This window comes from Opisthocomus hoazin, chromosome 6 (assembly GCF_030867145.1).
Source record: "Opisthocomus hoazin isolate bOpiHoa1 chromosome 6, bOpiHoa1.hap1, whole genome shotgun sequence".
Classification (NCBI taxonomy): Eukaryota; Metazoa; Chordata; class Aves; order Opisthocomiformes; family Opisthocomidae; genus Opisthocomus; species Opisthocomus hoazin.
In genome coordinates, this window is record NC_134419.1 from 5,539,086 (window position 1) to 5,558,850 (window position 19,765).

Below are 19,765 nucleotides of genomic sequence, written 5' to 3' on the forward strand. Positions count from 1 at the left end.
TGGTGTGACATCAGTGTGTTCTATTTCTGTTTTCCTGCAGACTCCTGCTACTCCAGGTGATGCCTTTATCCCATCTTCATCCCAGTCACTTCCTGCTAGTACAGACATGTTTGGTTCTGTACCTTTCAGCACTGCTGCCGTACCCTCAGGTAAGAAGTCTGCTGGAAATAGAGGCTTGGCTCAAATTTGGAGATCAGTGCTCAGCTCTGGTTTGCATTTCAGTCTTCAGGGCATTAATTTAGTATAGTGGAAGTGGGGAAGGATTTTGAGGACAGTGCTGCAGGGCAAGGCAAAACAAGTCTATAACAAGCAGAGAGTACATTATTTTGAATTTACCCTCATTTTTTAAAACAAAAGCCAGAAAAGTCACTGGGAGTTCAACCGTAGTTCAGCCATCTGGAGAACGTACCTGCTAGGTACGGTAGCAAGAGAGGAAAAAGCATTTAGTGTAGCTTTGCTTTCTTTGCAGTACCAATGAATATCCTGTGCTATCTCCAGTAAATAGAGAATGAGACTTGGAGAATTTGATTGCATTTCAAAGGTATTCCACTTGGTCAAAGCCTTTAGACTTTTCTGTGTTCCTCAAAGTGCTCAAAATTCAAAAGCTGTGTAGCATTCTGCAGACACGCAAGGCCTGTGGTTTTGACTACTCGACTCTCCCTGGGATACTCAGAGCAAGAGCAGCGCTCTCAGCTCCACTTACGGAAAAAAAAAGGAGGAGGAGTGCCTTGAATCATTCAGCAGTGACTTTCTAATTGGTTACCTCCTCCTCTGATGGGCTGCGTTGTAGCCTCAGATTAGCCGTGCATCTCAGAAAGGTTACGCCGATGATGAAGAGTTCTGGGGATAACGTCAGATCAAAATCCTCGCTGCTTGGATGAGGTTACAGTGGGGGGCAAGATAAAAGGACATCGGGAGAATGCATCATAGCCATCTATTGAAATAGATATATATATATCTGAGTTGCTGTTCTTTCATCACTCATTAATTTAGTCTTTCAAAGTTCTGCTTCTGTTTTATTTTTTTTATTTTGAGCTTTTCCCATTACGATTTTGCAGGCACCCTTACATTTAGCATTACAAAAGAGCCTAGAAATACAGCAAAGGGGAAAAGGTACAGGAGGACTCAGAAAAACAGTTGGGTTAGAAACTGGAGTTTTAAAGCCAAGACAGTATTGAAAGTAACAGAGAGGTTCCATATTGTAAAGTATTAGCAGTAAATCATTTAAATGTGAAACAGCCTACCTGTAAAGCATAATAGTTCTGTCAGTGGAGCATAATTGTATGACGTGGTTTAATTTGTAACAATTTTTGCAGTAGTTTTAGTTTCAGATTTTTTTTTCATTGTAAATAGCAAAGCATTCATATGATCAAATTCTTGTTACACAGTCCAACTCTTGGTAGCATGAAAAGAGGGCTTAGGTCTGACAGGAAGCAATTATAATTTTAGTTTTAGTCTTTCATTTCCTCCCCAGCTAGAGAGGCTTTACGCTAGCATAATACCCGAAGCAGTTTGTTGTTATTAGGTGTGTAATATAGGAGAAGCTCAGCACCTTTTTGATTTCTCAAGTATCCGGGTAACAACCAAATGTGGGTTTTTTAAATCCAAATTCACCTGGGCTCTGTCTTTTTATTATGCAAGTTGAGACACTTGCTTTGCTCTTCGGAGTCCCAACGGTTTGAACTGTAACTGGGTCAGAAGAGACGGCACCAGGTCTCTTGCAGGAAGGTCACACTGTCATCAGAGGGCCCTTGAGCTGTCATCTAACGTGTATGAAGGTGCTTGACTCCAGCTTAGAACCAGTTTTGTTGGTACGCCATTGGTGGGAGTTGGCTGGTGGTTGAGTCGCTTTCCGCAGCAAAGAATAAAAGCAAGAAGAATGAGGAACAGTGGCAAAGCTGCGTGGAGGGGAGGGAGTCCTGGGCGTCCTCTTCCTTCGCTCCGCTTGCTCTGGCAGCTCGTTGTTTAGCAGCATATGGACTGCTCTGAAAAGACAAACTCCATCAGGGAAGATACAGACCTCTTGGAGCAGGGCCAGAGGAGGTCCCAGCAATGATCTGAGGGCTGGAACCCCTCTGCTGGGAGGAAAGACTGGGAGAGCTGGGGCTGTTCAGCCTGGAGAAGAGAAGGCTGCGGGCAGACCTTAGAGCAGCTGCCAGTACCTGAAGGGGCCTGCGAGAGAGCTGGAGAGGGGCTGTGACAAGGGCATGGAGTGATAGGACAAGGGGTTATGGCTTTGAGCTGAAAGAGGGCAGATTTAGATTAGATACAAGGAAGAAATTCCTCACCGTGAGGGTGGTGAGGCACTGGCAGAGGTTGCCCAGAGAAGCTGTGGCTGCCCCCTCCCTGGCAGTGTGCAAGGCCAGGCTGGATGGGGCTTTGAGTACTCTGGTCTGGTGGAAGATGTCCCTGCCCATGGCAGGAGGGTGGCACTGAATGATCTATAATGTCCCTTCCAACCCAAACCATTCTATGACTCTATAATATGATCCCAGTCTGACCCAGTGCATCATGCTCAGTCCCAGAGAACCCGGCCCTAAGAGGAACTGGATGGGCAGAGGTGAAAGGCAGAGGATGGGGGGGAGTCAGCATAGCAAGGAGAGCCTGCAGAGCTCAGTGGTGAGGAGCATGGTTGTGCTGCAACGGGGTGAGCTTAGGGAATATTCTGGGAGCTCCATGATTCTGGCAAGTGGTTTGACCAAACTGATCCCAGCTGTGCTTGGTCAGAGCCCTGGGGACGGGAGCTGCCAGATGGCCAGCTGCCAATGAGGTCCATGCGCACAGGTCTTCAGAGACCCAAGGGGGTGCTCACTGAGGAAGAGGAGAACTTTTTTGTTCAGATGAGGGGAAGGATTATTGCCAATATCCACCAATTTGTGGTTTTGTATACAAGTATTTGTTCAGTGATGTGAATTCAACCATGTCTTTCAGTTTTCTTTTTAAATGTGCTGAAGCTCTGGGAACACTGACGCAGCCTGCACATTTCTGATGTATTGTGTAGCTTTTTCTGCTTCTGGCAGTAGTGTAAAATGTTTCATCTTTTTCTTTCCCCCCCTGCTCTCTTTATTCTTTGAAGGTTATGTTGCCATGGGAGCTGTTCTGCCGTCGTTCTGGGGACAGCAACCACTTGTTCAACAGCAGTTGGCCATGGGTGCTCAGCCTCCAGTTGCTCAGGTGATGCAGGGAGGACAGGCGATAGCGTGGGGCCAACCCGGTATTTTTCCTCCTACTCAGCAACCGTGGCCATCTGTAGCTGGTCAGTTCCAACCGACTGCCTTCATGCCAACACAAACTGTTTTGCCTTTACAAGCAGCCATGTTTCAAGGTACCATTGCTCCTATAGCTACTGTTCCACCCACAAGTGATTCCAACAGATCGAGTCCACAGACAGACAGGCCCAGACAGAAAATGGGAAAAGAAATGTTTAAGGATTTCCAGATGGCTCAGCCTCCACCAGTGCCATCAAGAAAACCAGATCAGCCTTCCCTCAGTTGTACCTCAGAGGCCTTTTCAACTTACTTTAACAAAGTTGGGATGGCACAGGAAGCAGATGATTGTGATGACTTTGACATCTCTCAGTTAAATTTGACTCCTGTGACTTCCACGACACCATCTACGAATTCTCGTGAGTATTTATATGCTTTCCTCCATACCTTTCCTCAGACATGACTGCTCCTCAGAGCATTTTGGGGTTTTTTTTTCATACAGTAAATTGCAACACGGATCTGGACTGAGAACCTTCATGCATGGTCTAGCTTATTAAATGTGTTCCAGCCATAACAAAAGTATCAGAGAGGAATTTCAGAGACGATTGAAATCAACAGCCCTGATAGCTGCAGACTGAAATTTAATTTCTAAGAAGACAGGAATATGTGTTCTGTGCTAGGGACATGCAAGCTGGTTGGAAAATGCCCATGGCTTTCTGTCTTACGAGTGGTTTCATTAATGTCCCATTCAAGCCATACTTTGCAGAAATTAGAGGATGGGTATTTATTTTAGTAGCTTGATGTACTGGACGTGAGGAAATTCATTCAAGAGCTGTAAAATAAACTTATTGTGTTCGTAGCATGGAGCTGGGGGATTTTGCAGGTTGCTGAAAAGAGGAATTAATCAGAGACAGATTTACCAGGGGCCAGCCGGAGACCTTCTGTTTTGCTTACCTGCCATAGGGCAGGCGACTCATGAATTCTTAATGGGATGTAGTGGTGTCTCCCTGGTTCCTAAAGACAGATGCTAGGTGCAGACAAACTTAATTTGGAAACCGCTGAATGAAATCAAATATATGGAATTGATAATGACTACTGTGTTCAAATTTACCTGTTACCGCTCCTTGTCAGAAAATAATTTTCACAGGTAATAGAAATTGAGGGCTCTCAAGCATGAGCAAATTTTGTGCTGCTGTGTCTTTCTGAACAAAATAACAGATATATGTTCTGTTGCTGTTACCTTAATCTTTGTTTAGCTCCAACCCCTGCACCCAGACAGAGTTCTCCATCGAAATCATCAGCATCTCATACCAGTGATCCTGCTGCAGATGACCTCTTTGAAGAGGGGTTTGAAAGCCCGAGCAAAAGTGAGGAGCAAGAGGCTGTGAGTAGCAACAAGGTTTCTAAATACTGATTAGCTCTTTTTAGCAAGAAAAGACAGAATTTACTTGAATGCTGTTTGGTGGTGTCAGGAATAAGTATTCTAACAGGGCTGGGTGGCATTTAAGGGGGAGCTGCAGACAGAATTTGCTTCCTGCTTTGGTTTTGATAGCCAATAGCATGACATATCTGTTGATATGAACTAATATTGCATACAAGGAAGCAAACTTAGAGTTCGTATGTAAGGTCATAGATGTTGGTTGTAGCCAGTGTCGTTTTTAGCGTACCACCACTCACTTATTGATGGCAAGGAAGTCTGAGATAAAACAGCATACATGCTGAGGCTGCAGAAGGAGGTGTGAGAGTTTGTGTGTTAAAAGATGATGGTTGATGTTGTCTTGCACATTCTTGCATCCCAGTTGCTTGTGTAGTTATGTTCCTCAATGTTCTGGCCCTCAGTATGTGATTTCTTTGCCTTAGACTAAGTGCACCAAAGCAAGAAATGTTATCCAAGCAATGATTTGAAATCACAAGGTATCTTAGGCAGAAAAGAGCCCAAGTGAGCCAGAGACAAGAGGGAGTCTGTTCAAAAAAAGCACCCAAAGGTACAAAACAACGCAAGCTTGGACTCTTTCTGATTCACATAGATTGGCTGGCTTTCAGGGCCTTTTGCTGTTCTCATATGTCTGATCCAGTACCTTCTAAAGTCTTTGGCAGCTCCTGCATGGGCTCCAGCAGGTACTGGTGAGGTGCTATCCTGCCTACATTGGCTATAGGAAACCATTATGGCTTTTGAGAACGTATCAGCGGTGAGATCTCACTTTCTGGTTTTCATGAGACAGGATGTACTTGTTATGCCCACAGCATGAAAATAACCTCGTGTTGACTTTTCACTTTCTATTGTTGAGAAAAAAAGGTGTTATGTTCTTGTATTCTAGCCTGATGAGTCTCAGGCCTCATCCAACAGTGATCCATTTGGTGAGCCAACTGGTGATACTCTAAGTCCACAGGTCGGTAGCTAGATAGCGCAGGTTGGGGTAGGTATCTGTCCTTTTTTTCTCTCTACACCATGAGGTGTTCACTTATTCTTCCACCAGTGCCCACCATTGCTTTCATGGATGCATGGTTTGTTTTTCCTTTTCATCTCTTCCGTTTTTCCTCTCCATTATCCACAGTGTATTCCTCATGCTCGGTGGTTTGCATGGCATTTGCCGTTCACTAAGTGTTGCAGCTTATGCAGATATGTGTGTTTCAGCTGCCTGCATGCTTTAAAGAAATGTAGACTTATTTTACTGTGTGTTCAAATTCTAAGGGGAAGTAGGGAAACTGAGCCATTACTAACAGTGTATTAGGCAGAACATTTTTTTTATCGGATCCGCTCTGGCCTTTAGTCAGATGTAACATGTTAATTGGAATAAGACATCTTACCCATAGACATAACAAACATTAAAGAAAATTATGTAATTATACATGAGCACCTCTACCCTAAATCAATGTGATAATCAGTAAAAGCAGCACATTTATTATCTGCATGTAAAAAACACTGAAATGGGTTTGTGTATTTTTATCTCAAACTGGAAATTAAAAACATCTGAAGATTATGATCATTCATATTACCATTGGCGTACTGTTGGTTTAAAAATTTTTCATCAAATGTAAGTCGTTTAAATCAAAACAGAAAGGAAAGATGATCTTTTCATCTTTTGTGTTACAGAGCACATTAGAAAATGTGGCTGCCAGTGAATGTTCTGTGATTTGTTTCAAGACAGTATATATGTTTTAGCAAAAAGACAGTAAAGCTACGAAGTTTTATGAGTGCTGAGCATTGTTACTCCATCCAAACACTCTCTAGTATTACTATGTGAAGGATATGTTTCATTATCTTCTCCCTGTCTGCCATTCATGATTTGTATTACCCAGATAAGCAATCTGATACTGCTTCTGTTCTTCAGCACAGAGCTCCTGGAGCAAATCCATGACAATGGTAGAACCCTTTCTATTTATGTACAGAAATTACACTGCGTTTACCAGTGACTTACCCATACTGACCTGAAGTAATTTGGTTTCAACTCAAAATTAGTAGTTTCATTAGGAGTCAGTTTACTTTGTGCATTAAATATGGTTAAAAAAATCTTGCAGTAACTTAGCTTTGATCCACTTGGGAATAATAAGATTATCTCTTAATAATACATAGTGCTGCAAGAAGGCATCTCCCCCTTTAGCTTCAGCAACAGAATGCTCAGCTCTTGGGGGTTAAAGCAAAAGGAGCATTAAGCTTTGCATCTCCTTGAGTCTAAAAATGGCAGTGTAAGGATAGAGTCCAGCTGGGATGAGCTGCTGTAGCAAGATCATCCATTGGGTGTTGTGCTCCAGCGAGAACTGCTTCTGCAGACTGATGGTGCCACACAGTAATTTGGCTTTGGCTTTGCCTGACCTCGGCCAGCACTGACGTAGCTGGCTATTTGAGCATCAGATCCTTTCAAGAGCTCTTTCCTAGATCAAGAAAGAGAATCTGACCTTTATCCGAGTCCCGCACTCTGCAAACCCGTATACATTTGTTTATTGTGGTTTATCCTAGCCAGGGTAATTCTGAAATTCATCATGGGAGAATAATGATAAAATCTCTTTCTAAGTTTCTGACTGTCACAAAGGTAGTGAGCATCATTTGTAAACTAGCATCACATGTGTTTACATACCAAGAGTTCTAGATATAACTTGAAACAGTAAGTCTGTTAACGCGTATTACCGTGTAAGGCAGCCAGGTGGGGGACTCCTTTTGTTCTGCTTTTATATAACACATAGTAGAATAAATTCTTTTACCTGTCATGAGTCTCTGGGAGCTACAAGAATAGTATATTACTAGTGATTCCATAGTTTTTTTTCTGTATTTTTGGTTATTCCTTGTAGAGTCTTGCATAAAATTCATACAATTCTCAGAAATATATTCTGGGAAATGTTAAATAATGTTACTGATTATCATATTATAGTAATTCCTAAAAGCTGTAGGCAGGAGCAGGACGCTGAGAAAAAAGAAAGCCTCTATCCAGTGAAGTTACAGTAACATCATTGTGCCTCTGTGCCGTGCCATTCAGCAGCAGGCCCTAGGAAATCCACTTGCTAAAACCAGCCCATCTCATTCTGAAGGCTGGTATCATCAGAGCAACGGAAAGTCTAATCCCCATGGAAAATTATCAATTCAGGACTTACTACTGTGTTGTGTATTGAGCTCCACGTTTGGAGAGAAACTTAATGGGGAGAAACATGTAGTACAAAAGAATCACAGTCTGCATAAAAAGCCACTTTTGTGTGTTCCGATGGGAGATTATTTCGCTCTTTAGAACATGGTTCTTCACTCCAAGAATGGCACAGCATACAACTCAGATGAATGGACTTCTCAGGAGCATGACATAGCATTGTGTTCAGAAATTTCAATTGTATGTGTTCCCGGCATCTCTCTGAAATCAGCTATGCCCATAGAATATCTTTACTTATCTTGTCTTGATATATTCAGAACACTCACCTGCCTAGTATTTTGTAGTCTGATCTTTCAAGGTGCCGTAGCAATTTGGCTTCTTGGTTCCTTCTGATACTCCATGTGCTCATGTAGAAATAATTAGGCATCTTTCAGTTACTATCTTCATTTCTCTGTTTTTCCTCTGTTCCCTTTGCAACCTTCAACTTAAGCTCTCAAAGTCCTCATCCTACCAGTAGCCATTCTTATAAGTCACTCTTCTACAAGTAGCTATGAGTTTTTAGTAGGTAAATGTGACATTTTGTGGATAACTCACATTTTTATCCCTTTATAGTTGGAGATAAGTAGCAGACAGGTCTAACTTTCACAGGTGAAATAAAATCAACTTTGGAAAGTGGTTCATACCAAGATCTGTATTCAGTTGTTTTCCCTTTGTTTGTGAGCAGTGTTGAGGATTGTCGTGGTTTAACCCCAGCTTGCAGCTGAGCACCGGACAGCCGCTCACACACTCCCTCACGGCAGGATGGGGGAAAGAAATGGTAGTGAAAAAGTGAGAAAACTCGTGGGTTGAGATAAAGACAGTTTAACAGGTAAAGCAAAAGCTGTGCGTGCAAGCAAAGCAAAAGAAGGAGTTCATTCACTACACCCCATCAGCAGGCAGGTGTTCAGCCGTCTCCAGGAAAGCAGGGCTCCATCATGTGCAGTGGTTACTTCAGAAGACAAACACCGTCACTCTGAAGACCCCCTCCTTCCTTCTCCCCCAGTTTTATATTGCTGAGCATGACGTCATACGGTATGGAATATCCCTTTGGTCAGCCAGGGTCAGCTGTCCCAGCTGTGTCCCCTCCCAGGTCCTGGTGCACCCCCAGCCTACTCGCTGGTGGGGTGGGGCGAGGAGCAGAAGAGACCTTGACTCTGTGCAAGCACTGCTCAGCAATAATGAAAATATCCCTGTATTATCAGCACTGCTTTCAGCACAAATCCAAAACATAGCCCCATGCTAGCTACTATGAAGAAAATTAACACCATCCCAGCCAAAACCAGCACAAGGATGGATCATGATTTTCCAAAAGGGGTGAGGAGAACATTGAATAAAACAACTGCCATCTTCAGCTGACTTACGTTTAATCACTGCTGCTGTCTTTAGAGATTGCGTAGGGGATAACTATGGTAAAAGGAGAGAGAGAGAGACCTGTGTTTAGCTACAATTCTACCAAATGTGTTAAACATGTCTTATTATTGACATGTTGGATTAAAGCAAGATGTTTGAACAGAGGAGTTTTCACCTGGTCATCCTCTCTGCACCAGTGCACCCAATCCACCTGAATTATAAGGTGTTAGGTGCAGCCCCTGCCGATGCAGATATTTCTGTTCTTGGGGGTATTCAGCCTCAGCTCCTAGCTCAGCCTCAGCAATGGGTCTAGCACGCCACGGCACTAGGATGCCCTGAAGCTGTAGAATTGAAAGCTTAGCAAAGGCTATAGAAAGGGGGGCCTTCAAACATGAAGAGAAAAGGGAAGGAGATGAGAAAACTTGGACTCTCTGATGTCAGGTTTCTTTGGATACTTGTCGTTATGTTGGCCGGCATCTCCTGACAAAACATCCTGATTGTGGAAGGAATAAATTCAGCCTGAATACTGGGATCGGATATCACAGATGTGGTCTTACTCTGTATGGACCACACGAACTGGTTCTTGAAGGCAAATTAGCACCAGGGTGAGACTTCTGAAAGAGAATAAGGGAATATTTGATACAACATTTATTGCAGTAGAAGTCATTTTAAGTGCTGGAACAAATGCAGCTCTATTGATAGGATGCCCAGTTCAAGACTTGCACTGGCAGTCATTCACGAGAGATTCTCAGGAAACCTTCAAAACATTTGTGGCTAGAGCATATCTTCCTCAAAAAGTTGTTTAGTTGTTCTGTGAAATGTGTGCAGACAATTATAAGCCCTAAAAATATGTCGCAGCCTTCATGATGCTGTCAGCACTGCCAGGAGAGCAACAGTTTATTAGAATATTTGTCTATCAGCTTTTGGTGGTACTTTGGTGGCCAGCTGCCATCATCCATCTTTGAGCGAGTGCCATTCTTAGTGATAAATGTTCCTAATAATCTTATTCAGCTCCAGGATGGACTACTATAACTGTTTATTTGGGCTGTTACTAGGAAGTTGAAAGAAAATAGCAGCTTATGGACAAAGCATTGGCTTATCTGCGAGCTTGATGAGCCTCAGAATCATAGAATCATAGGTTGGAAAAGACCTCTAAGATCATCAAGTCCAAGCATCCCCCCAACACCTCCAGGGATGGTGATTCCACCACCTCCCTGGGCAGCCTGTTCCAATGCCTTACCACTCTTTCAGTAAAGAAATTTTTCATAATATGTAATCTAAACCTCCCCTGACACAACTTCAGGCCATTGCCTCTTGTCCTATCACTAGTTACCCGGGAGAAGAGACAAGAGGGCATATTAAGCTGATTCTTCAACCTTCTCTTCCTTTCTGCCTGGTTTCTGTTGCACAAAGAATCTGAATGGACTCAAAATGTCACAGGCTGTATTTGCAGGATCTGTTACCATCATTCATCCGGCTCAGCAGGAACTGAATAGAGTCTAAAGAGAAACTCGTAATGATTGTAGGTGACCTATTGTTACTGTAGGCTCCCGAGCTATCATCCTCAAACCAAAGACACAGCATCAAGCAGGGTTGTGAATCTGAGAGAGGAGAAGAAAGGGTTGTGCATTTGGAAAGAGATCACAGGTCGGGAATTCCTGCTTCGTTCCAGAGTAATCCTAAAATTTTCATTTCAGGCCCCATGCTCATTTGTTCATCATCATATTTCCCAGAGAATCTGAAGGGACAAGGCCAGAGAGACCCAGGCTGCTCTGTGAACAGAGGCATCCTACAGATTTGCCTTCCTCTCTGCTGCTAAAATCCTCTTTGAGCTCTCCATTTTAGTATGACCAGCTCATACACAGATTTCTCACCTCTTCCAATGTCTCCAAGCCCACTTGAAGTAGCCAGGTGTACCCTTCCATTTCTCCAACTTCTTCCTCTAAACAAGACACAACATACTATGTAGTTTGGGTAGAGCCGTGTACTTGCTGATTGCCAATCCAGCAATGCAATCAAGGAATGAGCTCTCCTAGCTTTCTCTGTAATGAGTTCATTTAAAAGTTCCCTGTCTTCTGCACAGCTGATTTTAAAAAGGCACTTGTGATAATTTAGTATCTTTGAAATTTCTGAACAATTTGCTTCAAATTGGCCCTCGGGTTCAAAAGTTACGAAGGAGAATTGACAGATGCGTAGACGGAAGGTATAATTGTGTGGCTCCTGTTTTGTTAGGAAAGGGGCCCAGAAGTAATAGGCGTGTTTCTTTGCTGCAGATCATTATTATGCTGGCACTAAGTTGAAGCAGGGTTCATCTTTTGGAGTAGTTCTCATTGCTTTTTCATTTTATGGATGTATAGCATCCATCTTGATGCTAAAATTACAGAGACTTTTAACATGCTAATAATTAAACTAGGTATTTGAGACTAGGAAATATTCCTAGGGAGGCTTAGAGTAAGAACAGAGGCACTCCCCAGTCATAATCCCAAACATGCTGCTAAGAGAGGCTAACTGTAATAAAAATAACCAAAGGTAAGCCACTGTCTGTTAACGGGCCAGTAGGAATTACCTGTCTTATCACCAAAGATACTGAAGTTGACTCCTGCTTGCCAAGTTGACTATGCCCTGTTTTCCTGAGTCAGCATGCAATAGAGAAGACGCATTGCACTCCCGTTCCCTTCACTTGCATCCCCAGCACGAGGTTCTCATTTTGGCTGGCGCTCCGGCACACTTCTTTCATGAAACTCTGTCATCTGAGCCTGCCCTTTCTGATCAGTCAGCCAGGAGTAAAACCACTGCTGAGAATCTATTGTAAAGGGCAAAGAAATCTATGCGGGCTTCACCTCTACGCTCCAGTACATCCTGCCTGCAGCGTTGCGCGTAGCAGGGTGCCTCGCGGTGATGAAAGGACTGCCAGGGTAAAAATAGTTCCGTCCTCACCAAGTCCCCTGTTACGTTTTGTGAGTGAGCTCACACGCACAAGCCCAAGTAGGTGCTGAATCTTTCAAGAGATGTTCTGCAACGATTAGTTCTGCTGGGGAGCAGATGTTAATATCTTTAAATTGGATGCAGATTTACTTCTAGTATTTACATAATGCTATTCAAAACCATTAGCAACCTTGTTGCCTCATGCAGTAACGTACTATACCAGAAATACTTACTGTTTGCTGCAGTCTTGTTTATGGTGCAAAATGCTCCTTAAAATGCAAAGAATAAACTGATTTTAAGCATGAAGTATCTCTGGAATATGTAAATGTGGCATACATAGGGAAAATTTTCTCTTTGGCAGATTTTGCAATGAATTCTGAGAGAGTTCATAACTCAACATTTACACAACATACTTGTAGCTTCCTAAATATTTAGCTGTCTAACTTGAGGCATGTGTATTTAGACGTTTCTGGTCCCTTACCGCAACCTGTCAATTTGGTCAGATACCTGAGCTGTGAATTCGTGCCCTCCTCCTGCAATACCTTGTTATTTAAAGGCTGCTGTTCAGTGCAGAGAGCCACACTGGTGTGTGAGCATACCGCTAAACACTGCTTTGATAGCAGCTTCCCAACATAAAGGAAAACATTTACTTTTCAAACATCTGCCAGAAGTTGCATATCCCTGAAGCTGATAGCAGCCTTCGAGTAGAGGATTTAGCAGCAAAGAATGGTGTTGCCAGTTATCTTCTTGGTTTCTCCCTGTGGGCTGATGAACGCGTGTCAGAAGTGCTTCTGGGCCAATCCTAGTGAAAGGGAAACACTTAAAGGATGAGGCATGTACGTGAGTTAGAAGCTTTGTATGCTATTTTATTTGTTCCTCTTTTTCTTCTGGCAATGACCCGTTCTTCCGTTTCGTTCCCTCCAGATCTGCTCCTACAGCAGTGGTAGAAGCAGAAAGCATCGGTGAGGTGATTCCGATGCTGTCAGAAGAGTTAGGCTCGCCTGCCTTTAATGACATTCCCTGTGACTTTTGGGTGGTGTCCGTAAAAAGAAGGGGTTTGATTTCTACTGCCCAGACCCTCCAAAGTAATGCTTGTGCAGGCCCGCTGCCTGGCACTGTGAGAGGAGCGGTCTGTGAAGTCAGCAGCCCTCAGCTCTCCTTTCGCCTCTTTTCTGTCCCTTTCTGCTCTCTTTTGCTCTCTTGAGTGTCGTTGTCAATACTTACAGGTACCGTTTGCAGTGTTGGGCTACAGGCAAGATGCACTGCTTGAATTATCTCAAAATATTAGGAGACAAATCTCAGTCATTGAGAAAAAATTTTGGCTGAGAAGATTGCATGAAATTACTGCAATTAATTTCTCGTTTAGGCTTCTGAACGGGGAAAATCAACTAAAAGGAAGACATAAAAGCACATTTTTCAGTCAAAATGATCTGATCTACCAGAAGAAAAATTATTCAGATCGGTGAGAAATGCAGGCCTTTGCCACATGAAGTGTACGTTCAGATAAATAGCGGGTACGGACAAAAGAAACGTCTAATCCTAAAGGCTGCTTCATGCGTTGTCGAAAGTGCTGATGACCAGTGATGAGCTCCTGCTCTCCTTCCAGGGTGTCAAGTTCAGTGACACCTTAGGACACCTGGTCCTTAAATGCATCTGCATATCTGCAAAGATACGTGAGGACAGCTATAACAAGCACGCTTGACATTTTGAAAAGCTCTTTTTTTCCCCGAAGGCGTTTGAAAAACTGACATCTTTTGTGCCAAAGGGATGTTGTCCCTCCCTCCCCTTTTCTTCTCCTCCTTCCTTTTCACTTCCCTTTGCAATCACCTCAGGTTCAGCAGATGCCTGAAGAATGGCCTGGCGTGTGTCAGGTTCCCACATTAATTAGGACAGATTTTCTCTGAACTAGCTGTGATAGATCATTCTGCCAGCTTCAGGTCTGTGGTACGTGAGAATTGGCATAGGTGGACTTTGCACACAGTGCAGTTATTTACTCTCAGTCATCTCTTCTGATCACCTTCAGTTTTTCAAGGTCACAAAATGTATTTGCTCCTTGCTGGGGAGAATTTCAGCAGCCTTTATTTAATCTTTCCAAAGGATTTCTCTCCCGTAATGCTCATAGTGTACCCAGGGCTTTGTGTAGGTGTGAAATGGGGACGCAGAGTCTTTGCGAGCTCCAGAAATGTACTCATTTCAAGGAATACCAGACAAATTTCTTCGGCGTGGGGGAAAGGGGTCATAATTTGGATTTGTTGTATTGCTCCTCATTCAACATGAGATACACAGTGAGGTGGGACGGGGCACTGGCATGGAGCACAGCCTGGAGCACTGGCCAGCCACCCTGCGCACGGAGCAAATGTAGCTCTAGAAATCCACTTTTGGGCTGTTTTTCTCATCATCAGCATCATTTTTGTAAGCAGTAATTAAAATCGTCTGCCATCCCCTGCCAGGCATTTCTGTGCTCCGCAGTGCCCGGTAATTTGCCGGCCTTCAGAGGTTTCTGTGCTCAAAGTCAGCTTCTGCTGATGCTGCTGTAACAGGAGTTGATTCTGACTTGGTTAAATTCAGTGTCGTGGCATGGTATTTGAATATTTATCAAGCTGTGGAGAGTTAATGCAGTATGGCATTAATTAGCCTTTCTGCCTGTCTTGTTCTTTTTTTAGAAGTCATTCTTAGTTTAATAAATTAGTTTCTGGAAATGAAGTAGAATGGATTACAGGGTCCATGGATGGTTTGCTTCCCACCGCAGCCAAGATGAACATAATGTTAAGAAAGCACAGGGTGTCAGCTATGAACCAGCACTGAAGAACATGGCAGGTTTTTTTTTCCCCCTGCATCCAGGAAATTCCCAAGAAACTATCTGTTAGCAAATCGACATGCTTGCCTCCCGGATTTAATGAGTTTACTAATGGCTATACGGACTCCTAATCAAACTGCGCAGAGCTAGCTTCCCTCATTCTTCATCGCTGACTCGTGTCGTTGTTTTAAATCCCATCACAGCTTCATTAGCTCAGCTTTCAGCGGCGGTCGCCGTTTGCAAGTGTTTTTCTCCAGGAGTTGTGTAAAACCCACAGCTACGTTCTGCTGTTGTGCTACTGGGGGGGGGGGTCTCAGCCTGCTACGAGTAACAGTGTTTTACACCAGCTGCATTTCTGGCCCGTGAACTTCAAAACATCTGGTCATAGAAGTATCATTTCATTTCTTCATATGTCTGTGTCCAGCAATACCTCGTGAGGACGGGTGCACTTCCAGTACTGGAAGAGGAAATTAAGAGTAAGCATTCAGTTTGTGAAATAGCGTCACGTTTTCTTCGCAACGCAGCCGGGGTGCCGTGACCGCTCGAGGCAGCACAGAAATAAACGCTTGCTTTGGGTGTTGACTCACGAGGTATTGCTGTTCTCAAACAGACGTTCGAAAAATGTTCTAAAAAAATGTCTGGAGACATCTCTGCTTATTTTATCTTTGTTCTCCTCAGGAAGCAGAACCTCTCTACGCCCAGATCAGCAGACCTAAGAAATAGCGTTGTTACAGGCTTGTGGTGCTCCAGGACTGAGACGAACCCCAACAACATGGCAGGCCTTTGGCTCTCACGCTTTTGTCCGATTGATTTTGTCTGACAAGGAGAGATGATTGCCCTCCTGGACTGGCTCTGTGAGCGTTCCTGACACTTCTTTTTTTTTGGCAACCAATGGCAGATTCCTATGGCAGCACAAAATAAAAACTCTCCCTGCTTATCATACCACCAGTCTCCACAAGTCATGGGTATCCAGACTGGGACATCTTACTCCTCGGTCTTCTTTTCAACATTTGTTACCTTCTGTGTGCCACATATAAATAATGAGCATCGGAGATTTATGGAGTATTAGACATTCTTTTTCTGTTGAGCAAAAAGCAGAATCCGTATGTAGCAGTGGCATTATCATCCAGCAGCCTTTCGGGCGCAAGTCGGCACTTTTTATGTCACGGTGACATGTTCTTCATCATCACTTACATCAGGCTGATCCTGACTTTTTTTTTCTCCCCGTGTAGACATATTTAAACAGCAACAAAAAATAAAAGTACTGGCAGTGTCTTCTCTTTCTTCTTTTTTTTTTTTTTTTTTGTATTTCTTATTCTGTAGTTTTGTATGCAACAGCTGTAACAGCAGAACGCCTCCTGCAGAAATGATTCCTAACTTGAAACCACAGAATGAAACTCGCTTGTTTATCCGTCCTGACTGAAAATGTTGCCAAATGGACCTTGGAAGTTCTAGCGCGTCAGGAGGAAGAAATGCTGCTGTTCTGTTGGATTACTCATGTTGTGGGTAGAGAACGGTCATCGAGTCCCACTGAGGAAAGACGAAAGAGTCAGTATTTCCTAGGAAACTCTAAACAAAGTGCAGAAAAGGAATATTTTTATTTCTTCAGTATCTTGCTGCTGTAATGCTATGCAGACAAGTGTTTTCTTCTCTGTGTGCCATTTTTGATGAAAAAAAAAAAATCATTTGCCAAATAATACTGATGTGATTCTGGTTTAGGGATTTGGATGAAGCGGACTTTACAGATGGGACAAGGATGGCGTGGATTTTGGAATAACAAACTGATTCCGTGATCAAATCGTTCATCTTTATCACTTTTTGTACATCAGAAAAATCAAATGGGATTTTTATTTTATAACTTGGAAAAAAATCTTACTGTTAAACTCTTTAAATGTTTAAGGGGAAATGGCTTTAAGGAGTTCGAATGAAAATTGCCAGTTTTTTTGTAAATATAAATGTTATGAAAATTCTTTTACTAATGCCATTACACAGTAGAGAAGGTAGCAAGTCGCAGTGCTTGGGAGGTGTGGCAAACCCAGTCTGTGGTTCTCACATCACGTACGTTTTTTCACATGCTTACGATAACGGGCTGAAGCTCAAGTGCGTTTGCCAAAACCAGTCAGCGTGTCAGCGACTATTGAAATGAATGGGAATATGTGATTTTATGATCTAGCGTTATCACACGGACCTACTCCACTTACTAGAAACCACATTTCATTGACATTCCTTGAAACCTCTGCATAGAAGTCATCAAACTGTTTACACGCAGAACAAAAGAATTTAAAACTTCCTTTTTTTACATTTATGAAGCAAAAGTGCAGTGTTTGGGTTCATATGTTTAGCACATGATTTTCATAAAGAAGCTATATATTTTTGCCCTACAGAGAATTGTTATACAGGTCAAATGTGTTTTCCTGATGTTCCTATGCAGTTACAGTATATTGAATTTAGTGGTTTAACACTAAAAAGAAAAAAAAAAAAGAAGAAAAAAAAAGAAAAAATAGAAAAAAGAAAAAACGTTAAAGAAATCAAAAGATTAATCAGTTTTTAGGGTTATTGTGCAGATTTTGTTTTTGAATTGACACATTACGATTTACATTTGTCATGATTAAAATAGGCCTGGAGTTCTAATTACTTTACTTTCTTTCATCTCTATGATAAGCTAAAAATGGTTTAGAAGACAGAATAACTGGGGTGGCGATTGTTGATATGTACAACCAAATCTCACAACATGGTTCCAGTCTTTTATTTTGAATTAGAGGAATTAGAGAAATGTGCGTTACAGAATGTATGTGAATGAAAAATTAGCTGTGAATAAACCTAACGAACCTGCAGAGAAGAGAACTTTTATCCCCATTCATGGTCATTTGATGCTTGTTCCTTAGTCATGTGCAGACAGCTTTGTAGCAAATCTTATTTTCCCATCAGAAGAAAGATGAAGTTTTCTAACCGGAGAAGATAAATTAAAACTTGGCAGATTGAGTCTTTCAGGATTAAAAGCAGAGGTAAAAGCGTCTCTGAAGGACATCTCGTTAAGAATATTTTCCTAATTTGCACAGTGGTGCTACTTTCTTCCTCAGTGACTCTTGGGTTTTGTCCTACGTGTGGAACTACAAAGACTATTTTGGTTCATCATAGACATTTAAGGTTTAGTATCGTCAGCGCATTCCCGGTTGTGGGGTAAAATGTTGAAAGAAACAGAAGAGATGTATGTCTCAGAGGATCCATTGACATCGTATTTGTAGGAAGCAGATCGTTGACGTAGTCCTTGCAACGAATAGGTGCCGAGGGAATGAGGCTGGGATTTTAGTGTCTCGTGAGAGACAGCTGGACCATCACCGTGGACCTTTGTCTTACCTGTACCAACGCTCCTAAATAAAAACAAATTCTGAATTGTCTCGTCATACGATTAGATCGTCCTTGTTATGGTTGAGATGCTGAGCTGGGAGGACTGGAAGGCCTCTGCACTGTCCCAGTATTGTAGATAACTAAAATATCCAGCTTGTGCAATCGTTTAATCCCTCATCCTTCACTAGCACTAAATTTGTCACTTTAAATTTAAAAACCAGGGAATCCCACCAGCCATCCTGTTCCCATCCCCCGTAGGTTCTTGATCTTTACCTGTCACGAGAAGATATTTTGATAGATTGTAGTCATCCAAGTGTCTGATGAAACCTTTCATCTAATAACGTACTGGGCACCTTCTTTGCAAAAATGTTTACTCCGTGGTTTTCATTCATTTTTATTTCTGCATTCTGACACATATTTTTTTAATAAAGATGAGAAAGATAAAATGACTGTTGCAGTACATTTCTAAACCTACTTTAACTTTACCTCAGATAATGACCATTTGTTAACATATATGGACACATTATTTTTAACTTTATGTATAACGCATTCAGCAACAACAAAAAAAACCAACAAATTTTTAGGAATTTTCCATTAATTTCTGTAACACACCATGTAATAATGTTATGAATAAAAACATTAAAAAAAGGTGTCATTTCAGTAAGTTTGTTTCGTAGCTCTTGCTCTTCTGCAGTAATTCTGCCGTTTGTACGGGGCAGCGTGGATGTCTGTCAGGGCCAGTGTTTTTGACAGTGGAGGTGTATGGGAAAGGAGAAAAAAAGTGCCTCGATTTGGGGAATACCTGATCTTAAACGCACCAAGTGTTGTTTATCTTGCATATACTTAACTTGCTGCTTTTAATTGCTGCCTCCCCATTTTTGGCCTCTTTTCAGGTGTTTTAAGATGCGCATCCCAAGCCAGCAGGTATTTCAGTCACCTCCCATAAAATCGTGCGTTCCTGGGACAGACCGCGCTGTGTGGTGCTGCCAGAGCTGGAGTACCTTTGTGGCATGAGAAGCTGTAATTAATTTTGCTCACGTTTTCCTCTTCCAATAAGATTTGAAATAAAAAATGTGCATTTAAACATGACAATTTTGAAAGCAGAGAACCCAAAACTTTCCAGTAAGATGTGCAGAATTGAGAGCAGAGCCTTGACCTGTCAAAACGTGTCAGTGACACCACCTTCTGCTGCAGTGGGACCTTTCTACTGGTCGGGGCAATGTGTAGGGTAGGCTGAAGTGTTTTACTGGTGGGAAACTCGTGATGCCACATGCAAGATAAAGTTGTTTGATCTTCAGAGGTACCAAGTACTGCATCTTTCGGACGAGGTAAGGAATAGGACCATTCTTTGCCAAGCGAGCAAAGCAAATATGCAAGATACCACACTGAAATTTAAAGGTAAGAGGTACGTGTCTATATGCAGGAAGAGAGAGAGGTGGTGATGTGTGCACATATATTTTACTGTATTTCTTCTTGATGTGTCATCCCTTTCTCATTCACCAGAAATGTCCCGTGGGTCATGCTGA

The 19,765-nt window shown here is 42.5% G+C and overlaps 1 protein-coding gene across 9 annotated transcripts in view; it reads left to right on the forward strand.

The window, feature by feature from the left end:
* DAB1 (DAB adaptor protein 1) overlaps positions 1 to 18,846 on the forward strand; it is a 482,616-nt gene extending 463,770 nt beyond the window's left edge. For 7 of the 9 annotated variants that reach the window (XM_075424401.1, XM_075424407.1, XM_075424408.1 and 4 more), the window contains 5 exons: positions 41 to 149; positions 3,077 to 3,625; positions 4,463 to 4,590; positions 5,525 to 5,623; positions 15,570 to 18,846. In XM_075424401.1, coding sequence (XP_075280516.1) covers positions 41 to 149; positions 3,077 to 3,625; positions 4,463 to 4,590; positions 5,525 to 5,608 — 870 coding nt within the window. In that variant the 3' untranslated portion in view covers positions 5,609 to 5,623; positions 15,570 to 18,846. Of the gene's footprint in view, positions 1 to 40; positions 150 to 3,076; positions 3,626 to 4,462; positions 4,591 to 5,524; positions 5,624 to 6,538; positions 6,575 to 15,569 lie in introns of those variants that run through there. The other 2 variants (XM_075424405.1, XM_075424406.1) reach the window with 2 other exon arrangements.
* The last annotated feature ends 919 nt before the right edge of the window (positions 18,847 to 19,765 follow it).